Genomic DNA, 18,547 nt, shown 5'->3' on the forward strand with positions numbered 1-18,547 from the left:
AAAAGGTGCAAAAGACCCCCTTAGGAACATCTGAAAGCAACCAAAAGGGGAGGTGCACAACTAGACCCCACTACGAGTCTATGTACCAAATTTCAACTTTCTAGGACATACCATTTTTGAGTTATGCGAGATACATACGCACATACGCACATACGCACATACACACATACGCACATACATACAGACGTCACGTGAAAAGTCGTTGTAATTACCTCGGTGATGGTCAAAATGGATATTTCGCGTGTCTATACATTCTTAGGCACTTTTCCGCATGTGGTCGAATCGAAAAAAAAACTCAACATTCATTTGGGGGTGAGCAAAATGGAAATTAAGGGCGATTTTTGAGTGAAAATTTTTTCGCGAATACAATACTTCCTTTTTTGTAAAAGGAAGTAAAAAATGACAGTTTCAGGCATTCTGTCGTCAACGAAACTACACATGATGGTGTAAAAAGACATTGACTACAGAAAAAAAAATCCACAAAAAGAGGGAGATAAAAACTTAATTTTCCCTGCTTTAAATATAGGTAAAATTGTGTTTGGTTCACTATGGCATTTATAGAATGCAGCAGCCTAAATTTGAGTGATAACTTGGGTTAGATGGGATCCACGCTTATTGACCCTTATTTGCATACTAGTGGTACCCGCACGGCTTTGCCCGTAGTAAAGGTCATTTGGTTCGCCTGTATATTAATGGATGATGAACTTCTCCAATTTGCTATATTAATTTGCCCGCCCATGTTATTGGCCCACGTCATGATAATTTACTCGTCCGTGTTATGATAATATAATCTTTCCATGTTATGATGATTCGCTCGTTAAACTGTTCTTAAATTTGGAATAGAAAAAGAACAAAATCGAATTTTCAGAAAAACACTTCGAGGTGTTCACCGCTATGCTACGAACTACTTTTGTGCCAAATTTCATGAAAATCGGCCGAACGGTTGAGGTGTTATGCGCGTAACAGAGATCCAGATACAGACTTTCAGCTTCATTATTAGGAAAGATAATGTACCACCAATTCTTTCTTTTTTTGACATGTTTTGCGCAACTACTGATGTATCTGTTACCGTAGAATTGCCTCTTTTAATTTTAAAAATATTACTTTTAAATGGGTTTCTTTTTAATTTTTTCAAATTTAAAATTACGTATTTCGTCGGACTAGTGATAAATATTGCACAAAACGGGAAAACGTAAAATCGGAGGTGGGAATGAAAAGCTGAAGGTACATTGCTCATTTATTATAGCACGTTTCGATCAAACAATTTTTTGCAAATTTTCTTCTTGGTTCGCATACGCAAATAAAATTTGTTTTAAAGTTTTGTGCTTCGACAATAAAAACAGTAAGACGGAACAGAAAAAATGCCGGAATGACTTCAAACAGCTAAAAAACAAGAAAACCCAGAAAAAAAGTTTATGTGAGACTTGTAGAGGAAATTTGATTTCATCTGTTTTAAGAATAACCTCAAAAGGACTTTCTGAAAAAGAGTGACGTAAGATTCGGAATACTTCAACATTACTGGTATAGAAATTTTCATGGATCAATAGAAAATGGAAGTGGGATAACGTATGATACGGACAATGCAAAATGGGGGTTCCACTGTATCAAACATTCTAAATATGAGAAAATAAAAATAAAAAAATAAAACAACTGTGTCTGGCGATGGGTCCTTTTCATTTGAATGCTGGCAAGCTGCATTCAAAAGATGTTTTCGCAATCCGAATTGCGATATCATCTTAGCACGTTAGTAGTGCGATAGCACGTTCTTCATCGGTTAGTTTTCGTCGAGGCATGGCAAGACTATACGGTATAAACAAACCTAAGGTAAGGAGGAAGTCGGGAAGGTATAAAACAACTTCCTAATTTCGTATATAAATTTGACTCCATTACATTATAAAAATCAATCAAACTTTATTAACATCACACATAACGTTGTTACACCTCAAAAAGTCGTCGCTCAATTCACAACTCCAGAGCTCGAATACGCTACCTTGTGGCGATTAACATTACTGAAGAAAAAGGTGAAACATTCCATTCCACGTATTTTCTTTGCAGTAAATTACAGGCTTCAGACAGTTTATGGTGCAATGTAATTTCAGAAGAATGGAAAAGAAAGCTTCCCACAAACACGATGAAAAATTACTGTCATTCACTAAGCGTCAAAGTAAGTTATAAGTTACGACATTTGTCTGTTTTACCTTTTTCATCCGCCATTAGACAAAACGCTGCAGCGCCCCTTATAGTTTATTGGAGTCGCGAATTAAATTAAAAATCTATCGAACACGATCTCGTGCGTCTTTTACTCTTCAACAATGAGGTGTTGCTTTTCGGCAGTTCGTGTAAAATGAAATAAATAAGTATATTTAACAATTGAAATACATTACAAATATGGATGAGGTGTTGCCTTATATATTACTAGAGATGATCATTAAGTGGGAACATTGAAAAAGGAATCGGAACGTCAATAGCGGTCAAGTGAGGATAATACGCAATTCGGATTGCTCAATACTTATGTATAAGTGTGTGTACTTATATACTGTGCTCAATACTTATTTGTTAGAATAATTTGAGCACATATTATTCTAACAATATGTTGAGCACATATTGTTAGAATAATATGTGCTCAAATTATTCTAACAAAAACGTTAACGATGTTAGCTTAACCATTAGCTTTACCTTTATCAACAGGGGAGTTTTTCACCTTTTCTGTTTTGCATTGCAGGAGATGACGGAGTGAGCCCCACCCCGCAAGTGGAGGAATACGCTCCATCCCCTCGACTCACCAACCCGGACTGCGTCAATCTTCCTATTTGCCTCGAGCTTACTCTCCGAAAGACCGGCTGGCAGGACTTCTGCACGCAGATCCCGGACATCCAGGCGTTTCTGGCCTCCTCCGTTTCCGAGTACATCCGGCCGATTCATCCGCACCAAGTGATACTGAACGCGGAGAAGTGCGTCATCGAGTCGACGGTGAGAGACACCACGCACGTCTCGACCGGCTTTTACGTCACAGACGACACCGGGGAATACGACGAGAGACTGACCGAGATTTGCGGCGTCATTCTTCGAAAGTGGGCACCCACTTCATTTCGCAACTCGGTTGGTATTTTTTTGTTTTTTGTTGGGTGGATGTCTATAAATGATGTCACACTTTTCCCCTCATATTTTGCCCTCTCTCCTCTTCGTCAAAAAGTGTCACCCCCTTGTCACATGCCATGCTATGTTACATTAACATATTGTGGTAAAAAAAGGCTTTTATTTCAACCAAAATGAATGACGCCACAGTTATTGTTACTTCCCCTCCTCCTTGACAATAGCTGCCATAATTTCACGAGCCCTCTTCCTCCCCAAAGCATAGCATCATTTGTGGACGACCCCTTATAGTATTGTGCTTCGTAATAAGCACAACACAGTACAGATATCACAACTCAGAATGCTGTTTATGTAACAAGGAGAAGAAAATAACGCCTAGGGCACCGGTAGGAATCGATCCCACGACTTCCTCTCTTTACCGCGCACAGGCAGCTGTCAAAGCTAGCGCTTTCCAACGCTAGGCCACGGAGTGCCCTCTGTTGATATTCAAGTCACTATTATTCAAGATTCATTAGAAAAAGCTGTGTAATGTCAGTGTCAGGTATGTAATGGGTTAAAATAGTATGAAAGACCTACTACAAAAATTCGAAATAGAACTCAAATTGCGCCATACTTGTTAAAATAATCCACAGTAATATGTCTCATTTAATCCAGAGTTTATTATTTTTCGTTTTAAATTTATCAATCAAAACTGTTTATTGATTTTCCTTATCCATAGGTCTTGCTCCTTTTCTTATTCGCTTTGTGACTGGTAGATAGCAAGTCACATGATCCAGTTTTTATGTAGCGTGTGTGCCTTGGCCGTATCGCTTCCTCAAAGGTTTTAGGGCCTATACTAGAAAAAAATGGCAGCATTTCGCTTCGGATTGACGTCATAACTCCGCCTTCAAACCTTTGAGGGAGGAGTTATGATGTCAATCCGAAGCGAAGTTACTCCATGAGCGCACCGCACTAAAAGCGTCCTAGATTTAGTAGATAGGGTAATTATGAATCAGTCCTTTAACATAATTTTAACTTAAGAATCCCTTATAACAAATATATTGAAATCAATTCATTTAGAACGTGTTTTCTACTTTCATTTTGTCCGCTTTAAAGCAAAGTTCTTGTTTTTTTTTTTTTTTTTTAATTATAATTATTACTATTTTATAGCTTTTTCAACAGTATTTTCAATCTTTTATTATTTTAATCGTGCACATTTCTTACTGATAGAAAAATAAAGTATGTAATATTACATGATTTTTTCCCCACTTCTTATTCACACCTTCCATAAATCAATTTTTGGAGAGAATTGAAGAGACCATGTTCACAACACACACAAGCTAATTTATTTTTCACACACTAAAACAGTTTACATAATGGGCAGCCAATTTGCCCTTTCTCCCGAATAGCAGTCAAAAATATGCCATAAATGCTATCCCGCTATTCGGTCAGGAGGTTTTCCATTCATGCTTTCTCGACTGTCTATAGCCCATATGAGCACAGGCGCTCTCATGCATCTGCGCAGTAGGCAATCGCGGAAAGCGCCATTACGCAGTTATGGAGATCCCAGTTACATGGGATCCCTTTCAAGCGTCACGCAATCTAACCGCGTGGAGCACATAATTTCTTACAAGATATGAAAGGAACCAATATTTTGTAGCACAAAATTACAGATTACTGCAGACACGTGTTTCGGGGTTTTAAGGAACCTCTTTTTCAAAGCGAAATACTGATCCTTTAGCTCTAAAAACATCAACGTTGGTTCCTTCTACTTCTCTGCACAAATGTATTTATTTATTTCATATGAAAAAATGGACTGATATTTATGAAAGTTTATCAGTGGCGCAGCGAAGAGGGGAGGGGGGGGGGGGGCAGAACCATCGATTTTAGCATAAATGCAAATTCTATAGAGTAGTTCATGCATATGAAAGGGTTGTTTTGACCAAAAAAACTCCTTCAGAAGGTATTTTTGAACAAAAAATCCCCCTCCAGAAGGTATTTCTGGCTGCGCTAGTGAAGTTTATAAACTATAAATGTAACCAACCGCACAGTAACTTCCGATGTATTTAAATTTTGATGTTTTTATTATGAAACTAAATGAAATGATTGAAGACTTCGTTATATTTAGTTTGATTATTAGCTTCCAACGAACTTGGACTAGGATTGACTATACTCCATAACAAAGAAATCGACGCACCAAGAAGCAATCGTCCGATTGCTTTGAAAATTTGTATTCATGAGTGTTTTGACCAGATATGCAAATGATTAAAATTTGGTGTCCAATGAATGAATAGTTTGATCTCCAGCGAATCGAAACTGCGCATCCAGCAGATGTATATAAAGAGCAGTTCTTCAACAGTTGTTTAAACTTTCGGTTTGATTGCGATTCAGATTACCTTTCAACAACTTGAAAATGCCTCGCCGCATGGTTCGTGCTCATTACGAGCAACTGTCAGAGTTTAAAAGAGGTCGTATCATTGGATTGAAAGGAGCCGGTTGGTCAAGTCGGAGAATCGCTCGTCGAAGCGATGCGGCGATTCGAAGATGCTGGTAAGGATGGGTGGAAAATGGCAGAGTTCAGCGTCAGGATGGTAGCGGTCGACCTAGGGTCACAACAGATTGTGATGACAGAGTGATTGTCCGATCCGCTGTCACAGGCTTTCGTCATCTCTATGAACCATCAGACGTTCAACCTAAACACCAGTGTCCATCATGACCATTTACAGACGGTTGGGACAACGAAATCTACGCTCGCGCCGACCGTTACGCCACCTGCCACTGACGCCTGCACACCTTCGAGCCAGATTACAGTGGTGCATGGCTCGATTAGGTTGGAATAATGTCGACTGGGGACATATAGTCTTTAGCGACGAATCCTGCTTCTAACTGTGTCATGACGATCATCGAAGACGTGTTTGGAGACACCCATGGCAGAGGGAGGATTCTGGTTCACTTTTGCACGCCATATTAGCCCTCAACAAGGCATTATGATCTGGGGTGCCATTTCCTTTGATAGCTGGACCTCTTTGGTCGTAATTAGTGGTACACTTACTGCACAGTAGTACGTCGACGACATCCTAAGACCTGTTTTGCTGTCGTTCCTTTTGCAGTACCCTCGGCTGGTTTTCAGCAGGACAATGCCAGATAACATACGGCACGTGTTGCTATGAACTGTCTGCAAGCTTATCAAACTCTTCCGTGGGCTGCCAGATCGTCAGATCTCTCTCCCATCTAGCATGTCTGGGATATCATGGGATGGTGATTGTATCTGGCAAGGAATGCTGATAACCTCGTCCGACAGTTGGAACAAATTTGGCAGGAAATACCGCAGGACACCCTTCGAGAGCTTTATCGGTGTTTGCCACGCCGTGTTTCAGCGTGTAACTAGGCTAGAGGCGGGTCAATACTTTATTGAACTTTTTACTGTAACTCTGACATAAATTATTCAATTGTTCTGTGACTTTAATCATTTACTATTCTGTGCATTGTCTTCTTATCCACTAATTTTCGTCTCAATAGGATCACTCCTTGGTGCGTGGATTTTTTTTTTTTTTCTTATAGAGTAGTTCAAAAAAGCTGTTTACAAGAACTAAATTGCACATTCAATTTGGTAATTCGCTTCAAACAAATTTAGACAAGGATTTACTAACTCCAAGCTGTTTATGAGAATTATACAGCGCATGTAGATCGGTAATTAGCCTCAAACAAATTTGGATTAAGATTTCTTAATTGTAAGCTATTTGCAATAATTATTGCACATTTAACTTGATAATTAAATCTTTAAACAAATCTGGACCAGCATTTAAAATTTAAGCTGTTTATAATAGTATGTTGCACATTTTTCTTGTTAGTCAACTTTAAACAAATTTAGACTGGAATTTACTAAATCTAAGCTGTTTATAAGAATTATTGCTCCTTCCATTTGCTCCTCCCGAAGAACTTCTTTTGATGCTCATGCTCAAACATTATCATGGTATCATGCGCCAATCAGAACAGTATTTACAGTCGAACTCGCTTATAACAAGCCCTGATTTAATGAGAACCCGTATTTAACGAGGAAATCAGAATTACTTGGTTGGCACGATGCTTTTAACCAACAAAACCCTCTTAAAGTTGGCAATATTTTGGGATTCATAAAATGTCTATTCATATATTTCCAGCTCATTTTATCCTTTCTTGTAAGAATTCCTTTAACTTTTCAAAGTCGACCGAAAGTTAGTGACGAGCCAGAAAGCCTGATAATGAGTGATTACTTCACTTTTCTCTAATTTGTGGAGTAGAGAAGCATTTGAAAAATATTTTTCGAGTAGTTGCTGCCAACGTTATCACTTCCGAGATTATTGTAGCTCTAATTCAAAGTAAAGCAGATGAAAACAATCATGAAGCGACAACGATAATGACAAATGTGAAGAATTTCAAGATGAACCACGCTCAACGTAGTCTTTGATGTGCAGAAAAGCATCAAGCTATTTAGGAAGACGGGGTGCATAAATATAATGATTTTCAAGCCATGAGCATTAGGGTGCGTCTTATTTTTGAAGATGTTATTTTTTCATGAGGCACCCTCTCATTTTGTTCCTTTGGATGAAAAAAAAAATCACATGTCTTAAAAATAAAAATTGAATAAAATTTAGAGGTTGCTACCATTGCTGCAAAATTTGAAATCTATTTTTTTTTTTTTTTTTTTGCATCGATTATTATAATATTTATTTATGTTATCTTTTTGTCATTAATTTTAATTAGTAATAAATTAGATTGTTACTGATTTTGAAATTATTTCATATTTTATTAAATCATGTTAATTAACTGTAGCTACAATCAACTCTCAACCTCTTAACTAACCGTTGCTTAGCAACTCAAAGAAACACAAGTTGTCAGTTAAGAACTCAAAAAGAAAATTAAAAGTGTTCTATTTCAATAATCAAAAACAAAATTATTGGAATCCATCATTAGATTGCTTGCTAGACCTTGCTCTTGCTGATGATACTTTACGCAAGATTTCACTTCCAGGCGAGAAATTATTTCTAACTGAAAGAAAACTAGGTGGACAAGGCGAAATTGATAACAAATAAATCTCTATTTAAAAAGGCAATAGAACTTGCGTGAAAAGAAGAAATTTTGCAAGTAAGAAAATCATGAAGAATCTGAATCAACTGTAGTGAAAGTATATTTTTTTTAGCCTCTGTCCTAAATGAATGTACTTTGACTGATTCTGAATCTGAAGAACACGATTTTGCAATAAAGTTTATCTAGATTTGGTCTTTTGTTGTTGAAAAGCATTTTCACTTACAAGAAGGAAACTATTGCTTCAAGTAATTTTATTTGACATCTACGTATCATTTCTGAACAGACAAACTCCAAATTGGTCTCTTTCTTAAAGAAACCAAAAACAACAACTCCTTCAATGAAACACTGAACAGTAAATGTTGCAGAACTAAAACCAAAGGAAAAAAATAGAGAATTTCATTACTAGCATTCAGATTTTTCACTATAAAGGTCTTTTCATCAAGTATTTTTGAAGAGATATTATCAAATAGTTTGGATGATGAGTAGCAATCAGAAAAAGGTTTGTATGTTTCACATTAATAGAAACAAAGGGGAAAAAATTACAATATTGGTGAATGTAAGATACTGAAATTGTAAACCAATGATATGAATGGCGTAGTGGAGCTTTCACATGATTTTTGTTTGACATTATTACACAGCATAGGAACCATGAAATGCTTATTATTTTTTTGTATGTGTAGGAAATAAGTATTTGGGTTATGTTTCTACCTTAGCCAACCCAATTTCATGTTGATATCAAATATTGCAATCGAAAATGGGGGGGAATATATTTTTACTCTATTTTTTCACAATGAACGTAATTTTAATCGCTGGTAGCAACCTCTAACTTTTGTTCAAATTTTATGAAACTTTTAAGTGGGTGTTTTTTCATCAAAAGGAAGCAATTAAAGGGGTGCCCCATAAGAAATTCAAAATTTTTTCAAAAAGTGCATTATAAGACGCACCCTAATGAGCATTTCTCGAAAAACAGTAAAGCAAGAAACAGACAATAAGACCAGTTCAAAGCATATTAACTAACTTCTTTGGCACTGTGCAGAAATAAAAATCACACAAAGCAAATGTGTTTGAATTTTTACGATTTTTCCTGAACCCGTTTTTTATGACCACTCGGTTAAAACGAGCAAGTATCGCGACCCCTTCGTGTTCGTTATAAGCAAGACTGTGTACTAAACAATTTCTAAATATCAAATATTTAATTATTCATTCATTAACGTGCGGCTGTTTGACTTGCTGGAAGGGAGAGATTTATAAATATATTTATCTGATGGTTCTTTCTTTCCCCAGATCGTTGAAGTAAAATTTTACAATAGCATTCTACAGTCCACTTCAATTCCTGTGATTCCTGAACTAAACTCTGGATTTATAGCTGCAGTAGCGATATCAGCTGTTGCAGGTGTTGCCCTGTGCTTGTTGTGCATTCTCTTGGTAAGGGTAAGCACTGCTGAATAAATTCAAATCCAATACTTGAGTAAAGATTCTGTACTTGACACATTATTCCACTACGTTTCTATACCAATCAGACTAAGGTTACAAAACTATATTTTCACTAATTGAAAATTTGCAAAATGGCGATTAATTTTCAAATAATTTTGTTCGTTGAAAATTCTAAAATGAAGAAAATTAAAATCTGGCTGCAATCCTTGATTTCAAACACTTTTCTAGAAAAAAATTCAGTTTCTCTTCTACACCCAAATTTTCGCAAACCATTGTATTATCTCCTTGAAAGTTGGGCTAAATTATGTATATACTTTGGAAATAGAGCCGCTGTTAGGTTTGGGGTAGTTTAGATTCTTCCCTGTGTACCGCGCTCAAAAGCTACAAATGAATTAAAATAGATGTTGGTTTTTATCAACTGCGGGGCCAAGGGCAAATTCAATATAACAGTATTTTTTCAAATGTAATAATTAATATTTTCATCTTTTTTCGCAGCGTTTTACTGTTACGGACAAAAAAAATTACTTTAAGAAGAGCTAATAGAGTTACACTTAGTGTTTAGGAAGATAAGCACAAAGACATAAATTGAGCTGATTTGCGTGAAAAAATTCAGATGTTTTCTTCAAAAATTATGTATTTAATGTGCAAAAAACTAGAATATGAAAAAAAAAATCTGTATTATACTTAAAAATTACGCTTATATATATTAAAAATATTTTGCTTTGATTAACAGCAAATCAATAAACTTCAATTTTTAAAAATCTCTCTCTTTAAAAAAAATTCAAACTACTTAACCACTTTGGCGGCTCTAATTCAAGGAAAAATTGTAGCCATATTGCAGCAGGTTTTCGCACGTTAGTTTCACTGCAGCACATATTGGAACTCTGCTTCTCCCCCTGGAAAGTGTCAAGATTATCTTCGACCACGCCTGCCTTTTAGTTCGCACGAGTGACTTCCAATACTCCCCATTCCTGGGCGTGTTCGACGGTCAGTTGTATAAAGTTGTACAGAGAAGGAATTCGAAAAGCATTGAAAACAGATACTCAAACGCTTGGCTTCGTTCTTCTGAAACAACATCGTGTTACTATGCTTTTCAACACAATGTGTGTATAATATTACACATCAACACTTCGACACGCGCATACACTATATGACCAAAAGTAGTCATTTGGTATTAGGAAACTTTGAAAAATTCAGTTTTACGGATTTCTCCAGAAATAAGAAGCTAATTCTGTGTAATTTTTTTCAAATAAAAAGTATACTCCAGTTATCATTTTCCAATAAAAATTAAGTCTATTCAGTTAGGGGACTAGCAACAATATGAGGAAACAAAAAAAGGTTTTTGAACTAATTTTACTGTAAATAGCTTAGAATACGCTACAACTTTCAGAAATAAGTTAAAGAACTATGTAGAATTTATTTTTATATTTTGGTGAAAATATCACTTAAAACTACGGAGATATAAGCATTTCTTTGAAAAATACAATTTTTTTTTGACGGTTTTCGGCTCATAACACGCAGTTTTCCGTCAAAGGTTATTAAACTTTCAGAATATTTCACAGCATACTTGAGAAATATAGTAATAAAATTTGAAGTAAAAGCATTGAAAATTTGATGAACTATGAACGTTTAAAGCAATTATTTTTTCACTGTGCATGCGCGAACTATAAGAAAATTATAACTTTCATAATCCAAATTCCAGATAGATCCTTCAACTATTGAAAAAATTCCACTCGATATCTTTAAAATTTGAAAAGTTGTCAGCGATCTAATAAGCCGAATTCTTGGATAGGCGACGAAGCATGAGGGATCGTTCGCAAATAATCCGTTTTTATCATGAATCATTTTGCACGATAAGAAGAAAGTTTTGCCAGTTTGAGAACGACCCCTTATCATTCGTTGCCTAGCCAAGAATTATTGAAATTCGGCCCATTTAAACACTGATTACTTTGTAAATTTTAATGATATCGAAGTGGAATTTTGTTATGAGTTGTAAGATCTATCTGGAATTTGAGTTATAAAGGTTATAAATTGTTATCTTTCGCGCATGCACAGTGAAAAAATAATTGCTTTAAACGTTCCTATTTCATCGAATTTTCAATATTTTTGCTTCACATTTTATATTATGTTTCTCTTGTACGCTGTCAGATATTATGAAAGTTTAGTATCGTTTGAAGGAAAACTCTGCATGTTATGTCAATGGGAGAGAAATATATAAAAATAAAACAGTACGGTACGTACAGTATGTAGTAATAATAAAGCACTTCACTGTAATAGTACTGTACAGTAGATACAATAAGTTACATTTATATCTTAAAAATTTAAGATGATTTATCCTGCGAAGTCTGATCGTCATCCTAATATATTTTTAAATACAGTAGCTTCGCATTTACTTTTATAACATTTACATCTATGGTACTGGAACCCCTTGGACTTATATGGATTGCCTTCTCTTGACTTCTAATTATACGTATGAAAGATTCGCCATACCTAATTGTCGTGCTACTTTCGACCCACTTTCTAGTTGTTAAGCTTATCAAGAATCTTTACCTTTTCTTAAATTGTGGCAAACTTTCACTTTTTGTTTCCATCTTCAAACTTTAGATGAAACAGCGTGCATGGATGCCACAATATTTCATAACCTTTCATACTTAGAAAAATTAAATGAAAAATGAGGAGTGGTGATCTATACACACTAACAAAGCTATGTTTATAATGCGGTGTGTGGGAACTTGCGCAGTCAGTGATGCAGAAAGGATGAAAATACATTCACGAATTAATGTTTAGTTGTCAATAACAAAGCCGAAACTTAGCATCACGATTCCTTTCCAAATATTTTCGTATTGAGAGCAAGAAATTAGCTTTAGCTCTAAAATTCGTTGCTCTTTTTTTGGAGTAATAAAATAAAAACAAATAACTACTTAGATCTAACATTATTACGGTAATGGTAGGTTCGTCAGTTAGGGGGTTAGTGGGGGGAGAGGAGGAGATTCGAAATCACGACCTGAACAGAGATAAGGCAGAAAACTATCAGAACGAAATTCGCTAATTTATCGAGGATTTTATTATCACTCTACCATCTATATTACCCAAAAAAATTACGTGATTTACAAATCCGTTCTGTGGAATTGTGAATGCCTCATACAATTTTAGTTTTGTAAGGAATTCGTTAAAAAGTTGTGTGATACATTCTGATTGATGTAAAAGTTTGGATGTAAGTTTTAAAATGTGATACTTTTAAACACTTTTTTTTAAATTAATGATTTGCCTTGAAAACATCAAAAACCATTCACAATTATCGGTCAATCACAATAGTTTTCTATCACTTTGTTCATTAAATTTAGGTCTCTGTGTCATATGTATTTGAAAGTACAAACCAGTTAGAACTGACCTTAGACCATTGAGACAAGGTCTCCTGCAAACACACGTGAGGTAAAAGGGCTACATCCAAACTCTTCCCCTTGCTGATAAGGATGACAGGTGAGCTGTCAGAGCAACTATTGTATGGAACTTCCTTTGTGCAGGGAAAGAAACTTAGAAAGCAGGTTCAGTACAAATCCGTATGTCCGCCATTACTGGTCACGAAAACAATTGTAAATCCCCTCGGAAAGCATTCGCCAAGGGAAAGATAACACGCCAAATTGTTGCACTCCTTTCGAAAGAGCGTCCGGTTCTCCGGAAAATTCTTGGAAGGTGTCTTATAAGTGTGAAGCTAGCCGTAAATAATAGGGTGCTTTCATGCGATCATTTTCTCAACTTTCAATAGTCTTTCTCGCTAAAATTATTTTCCAATACAGAAAACTTGAAGACGATTTCTTAGGGTACTTTCTATGTCATAATGCTTGCATACTAATTCCGGTTCAAAAACAATGAAAAATAATTATTACTATAAATAGACATGGTACGAAGTTTCGGCTATTTCACCACAGCATCGTCCTGGCCGAATCATGAGAAGTGATTCTGCCGCTTCAGCAGATATATTATGTTGAAATAAATAAAGATTTATGTTGTGAGTTTCATTTTACAATTGTAATTATATAAAATAGTGTCCTTTTAGTTTACGCAATTATGCCATACAATGAAATAAAGTAGATAAGTACATTTAGTTAAATTTATTGTAAGTATTGAACACTTGGAACCAGAAATTAATTGCATATTCTTTTAACTTGAACGTTTTTGGAGAAAAATAAGTTTAACCTCTATATTCGAAGTAAATAAGTACGTAGCATTTGCTTATTTTAAAATAGATTATTTGGCTGTAAGGATAAGGGGAGATAAGGATAATCTTTTAAAACATTTTTAAAAAGAGTCTCAAGAGAACTTTTTTCTTTTAAGTAAAAAAATGGGGGGGGGGGACTTTTTTCGGCTTCTTCCATAAAATATTTTTCCGTAGAGATTGTTCAAGATTATTAAAAATAGTCTTGGATTATAAAACATCCTACGAACTAAGCAAAAAAAATAGTTAATTGAAAATGAATTTTATTATTTATATTTTATAAAGCAAAATATGGAGAAATAGATTATTCTTTGCACATCCACGTTTTATCACATTAAAGAAAATAGTTATTTGTGATTTTTTTTATTTTTTATTTCGAAATAAATATGTCAGCTCCGCTTAATCGGGTAACGGATATGCAAATACCCCGCGTTTACGTACAAAATCTCCTGGAACTGAATATTTCCACGTAGACGCAATGTTAAATATCCTCGCTTAATGCAACAATTTCCCCTTACAATCGAATAATATTAATCAGCTTTAGCAAATAATTTTGTTGGGAAAAATTTTGAATAAATTAGAAAAAAATTAAGCAAGAACATTGATTGTCGTTGAAGGCGTGAAAAACAACATCCATAGTCCATGAAAACGTTTTCAATGTTTTTAAAAGAACAGTGAAAGAAATTTAAAAATTTCTTTTGTCTTTGTCATTACAAAAAAAAAAAGCAGTCGATAATGAATATTAAATAACGCAAATGAATATACGCACTTTAGGCGATGATGAGGGATTAATAAATATTAAATGTAAGATACGGTAGACGAGAAGGGAAAAAAGGAAGTCAGAAAAGTGTTCCCAAAAAGATCTTGAGTACAAGCAATTTATGGAATTTTTCAAAAAATAACGTACTGAAAAAAGGTGCCAAAACAAAGATTTCATAACTCAAGCTGTACGTTACTTTTTATAATTTCTATGCGTACTTGTAATGCATTGTACTAATTGTTGAACTATTTTGCTGTTAAATTTAGCTTATATCAAAAACAATTTAGCAATAACATTTCTTTATGCAGCGATCTATTTATTATTAGTATAATGTTTTAAAACAAATGTTGTCAAATTAGAAAGCTAAATAAAATTTTCCCGCATATTAAAATCAGGGGTGATTGTGAGTTCATCAAAAAATACCTGAAAGTTTCAACGGGGGGGGGGGGAGTAATCTTTGGCCCCTATTACTTAAGTGCACCTTTGCCATAGTTTTAAATAGTTCTGAGTCAAAATATTGCGTGCACATTTAATTAAATTTTTAATGGATTACGAAGTTACTTTTGAACTGGTGTTATACAAATTATCTTGACATTTGTCCATCTTAAGGGATAGTTGTCCATCTTAAGGCTCTTGCAGGTATATTTGATGAGTATTATATAATTTAAAATAAATTGCGGAGGTAGGGAGATAAAAGCATAACGATAAAAGATCATAATTCCGGTATTTTCAGACATAAAAATACCGGAAATACGTCCGAAAATACCGGAAATTCGGTAAAATACCGGACCACAATCACCCCTGTAAAATAACCCGCTTTATCGAATAATATTTCTTGGAACCGACGATATTCAATTAAGCGGGGCTAGATCCAAAATAAATGCGTTAACTCTCTTACTTAAAGATTTTTTTCTGAAAGGTAAGTAACGTAAGAAAAAAATATATGTACATAACTAGAACAATTTTAATTTGACTTCAAAAATTTCAAATTAGGTATAATGTTAAGATTTAGTGAAATTAGTTTAAAAATAAGACAGTAAGCAGGAAATGTTTTGTGACACTATACATATTAAAATATCTGTAGTACAGTATCGTATTGCATGCATTTATTATGAATTCAAGTATTCATGGCTAAAAATTCAAGAAAAGAAGCAGCCGAAGCTTCGGTCACCCTTTATCCGATGCTTCGATGTTTGGCGCTTCGGTTAAACTGCACTTCCGCTTTTTAATTATTAGCAGTAACAATAAAATAAAACAGTAATTAAAAGGCAGGGGCGGATACAGACAGTTTTTGGGAGAGGCCCCGAAAAGTAAAAAGTGCCCCCTTCATAAGAACTTTTTTTATTAAAAAAAGTTCTAGACCGGGATACCTCGCCCTTTTTCGTTATTCATTACTAACAAGCTGATTTTCCGTTAGTAGCTTCATTTTGTCGTGACGCCCAACATTAGCCAGTACAAAAATTTTGTAAGTGGTAGCTAACAGGGGTATTAAGGACATAGTTTGTTCATTTGGCGGTTATCAAATATTTATAACTAACTGTGTGTTTTTTTTATAATTATCATATTAATTATCTAAATTAGCCAAAAAAAAAATTGTCCTACAAAATGCACGATTTGATCAAAGATGTCCCACTTTTGCAACATGTACTATTTACGAAGACATGAAATATAATTACTAACCAGCTGAATTTTTTTTTTTTTTTTTTTTAGTCAGTTAGTTAATGTTTATATAATTTAAAACACACATTGTCCTACAAATTGCGTGGTATGCTTTTCAGGTCCGACACTCCAAAGTTGTCAATACTACAGGACCATTTTTTTATTAACCGTAGGACACAAATATCACGTGATAGATTAATGTGTTTCGTGCCCAAATAAAACAATGTCAAACGAGAAAACAGGTATATATCCCTAGTCCTACAATAATCGTTATTTACGTTTTCCTATGTGAATCCATCCAAAATAAAAGCCCTCAAAAAAGAAAGAAATACCCCTTGAAAAAACTGCCTTAAAATTTCCAATGACGCAATTTGCGCCATGGACCCCCCCCCCCCCATCTGTCTGTGCACTCCAGTTAATTAGAATGTTTTTCTGTGAGAGTTTGTTATTTTACTATTATAGAGTGTGGTTTCTGCGAGTTTTAAGTTTTTTTTTTTTTTAAGTAATAGAAATTATTTTTATTTAAAAAGAGGATTTTCGCCCCCCTCTTTCCCCCAAAACCCGACGCTCTAAGTGCTGGGACTTTTTACCCCCTTTTTGCTGGAAGGGTAAGAAGTAATTTGCAACAGGTTTCGACTTTTTTTTTTTTGGATGTTTGGGTTTGGTCATTTTTTAGCCTAATTTTACTGTACTATATGCATTACACTCCAAATTTTTTTAGAAAAATATGTAAAGCATAATGTACTTACCAAATTGATTGTTTAAAAAAAAATAGCAATAATTTTATCATGAAAATACTCCAGTTTTTTTTTTTTTTTTTACATAATTGCGTGAAAAATTCTACTTAATAAATTATTTTTCATATATTTTAAAAATAAAATGAAAAAATAGTCAATCGATTTATCTTTTATAATATAAATATTTTGATTTCACTCGAAATTCTTTATAGCAAGAAAAATGATACCCGATTATGCCGTCATTCCAATTTTCCGGTAGTACGACATTACAATATTTGTGATTATGATTCTTTCGAGCTGATGGAAAATTTCGACAAGAAAGCAAAATATCTTGAGAAAATTTCTTGATTTCTTCGCGTTTCTCATAAAAGCGAGGGTTGTCGCACAATATATTGCAAAAAAAAACACTCCATTATTTTGTAGCAATTCACAAAGTAATTAAAATTATTTCAGAGCGATAAACACGTGGTCAACATAAAATAACTTAGCACGGTTATGGTCGGCTCCAACGTAAAATACCTAATACACAGTAAACAATTATGTGCGCATGCGTACTAATATAACTGAACTCCAATAGTAAAATGTAGTGAATGAATCTAATTTCAGTTGTATGAATTTCAAATTACATTGGAGGATCGGCAAAACGTACCACGCAATTTGTAGGACAATGTGGGTGTTAAATCACATAAATATTAACTAACTGATCAAATAAAAGTTAGCTGGTTAGTAATTATATTTCATGACCTCGTTAATGATACATGTTAGAAAGGGGGGGGGGGGACCTCGTTGATAAAATCTTGAATTTTGTAGGACAAATATTTTTTTGGCTAATATCAATAATTATTTTGAGAATTTAAAAAATAAAACCCAGTTAGTAATAATTTTTTTATTATCATCAAATCAACATATTATATACCTGCCACAATCGAGCATTTTTGCAAAGGAAACTGTTGGGCGTCTCATTAAAACGAAACTACTCACGAAGATTCAACTTGATAGTAATTATTTTTATATTTGAGATTTGTACTACAACTTTGGAGTGTCGGACCAGGAAAGCATACCACGCAATTTGTAGGACAATGTGTGTCTTAAATTATATAAATATTAACTAACTGACCAAAAAAAAATTCAGCTGGTTAGTAATTATATTTCATGTCTTCGTAAATAGTACATGTTGCAAAAGTGGGACACCTTTGATCAAATCGTGCATTTTGTAGGACAATTTTTTTTCCGGCTAATTTAGATAATTAATATGATAATTATAAAAAAAACACACAGTTAGTTATAAATATTTGATAACCGCCAAATGAACAAACTATGTCCTTAAAACCCCTATTAGCTACCACTTACAAAATTTTTGTACTGGCTAATGTTGGGCGTCTCGACAAAATGAAGCTACAAACGGAAAATTAGCTTGTTAGTAACGAATAACGAAAAAGTGCGCGGGATCCCGATCTATTCCCGCGAGGTCCGTTTAAAATGTTTTTTAAAGATCTCTTAGAGCCAATTAAACTATTTTTAAGTACATAAAATTACTTACTAACTCATTTCGGATTCCCATTCCCAAATTTTAAGGTTGTGATTTTAACGGAAAATCTTAGG

The 18,547-nt window shown here is 34.4% G+C and overlaps 1 protein-coding gene across 3 annotated transcripts in view; it reads left to right on the forward strand.

Annotated features, from left to right (window-relative positions):
* The window catches only part of LOC129224722 (uncharacterized), a 140,251-nt gene that overhangs the window by 91,660 nt on the left and 30,044 nt on the right, over positions 1–18,547 (forward strand). For 2 of the 3 annotated variants that reach the window (XM_054859269.1, XM_054859270.1), the window contains exons 4-5: positions 2,723–3,099; positions 9,424–9,570. In XM_054859269.1, coding sequence (XP_054715244.1) covers positions 2,723–3,099; positions 9,424–9,570 — 524 coding nt within the window. The remainder of the gene's footprint in view (positions 1–2,722; positions 3,100–9,423; positions 9,571–18,547) is intronic. The other variant, XM_054859271.1, reaches the window with a different exon arrangement.

Source organism: Uloborus diversus, chromosome 6, assembly GCF_026930045.1.
Source record: "Uloborus diversus isolate 005 chromosome 6, Udiv.v.3.1, whole genome shotgun sequence".
In the NCBI taxonomy this organism is placed as follows: domain Eukaryota; kingdom Metazoa; phylum Arthropoda; class Arachnida; order Araneae; family Uloboridae; genus Uloborus; species Uloborus diversus.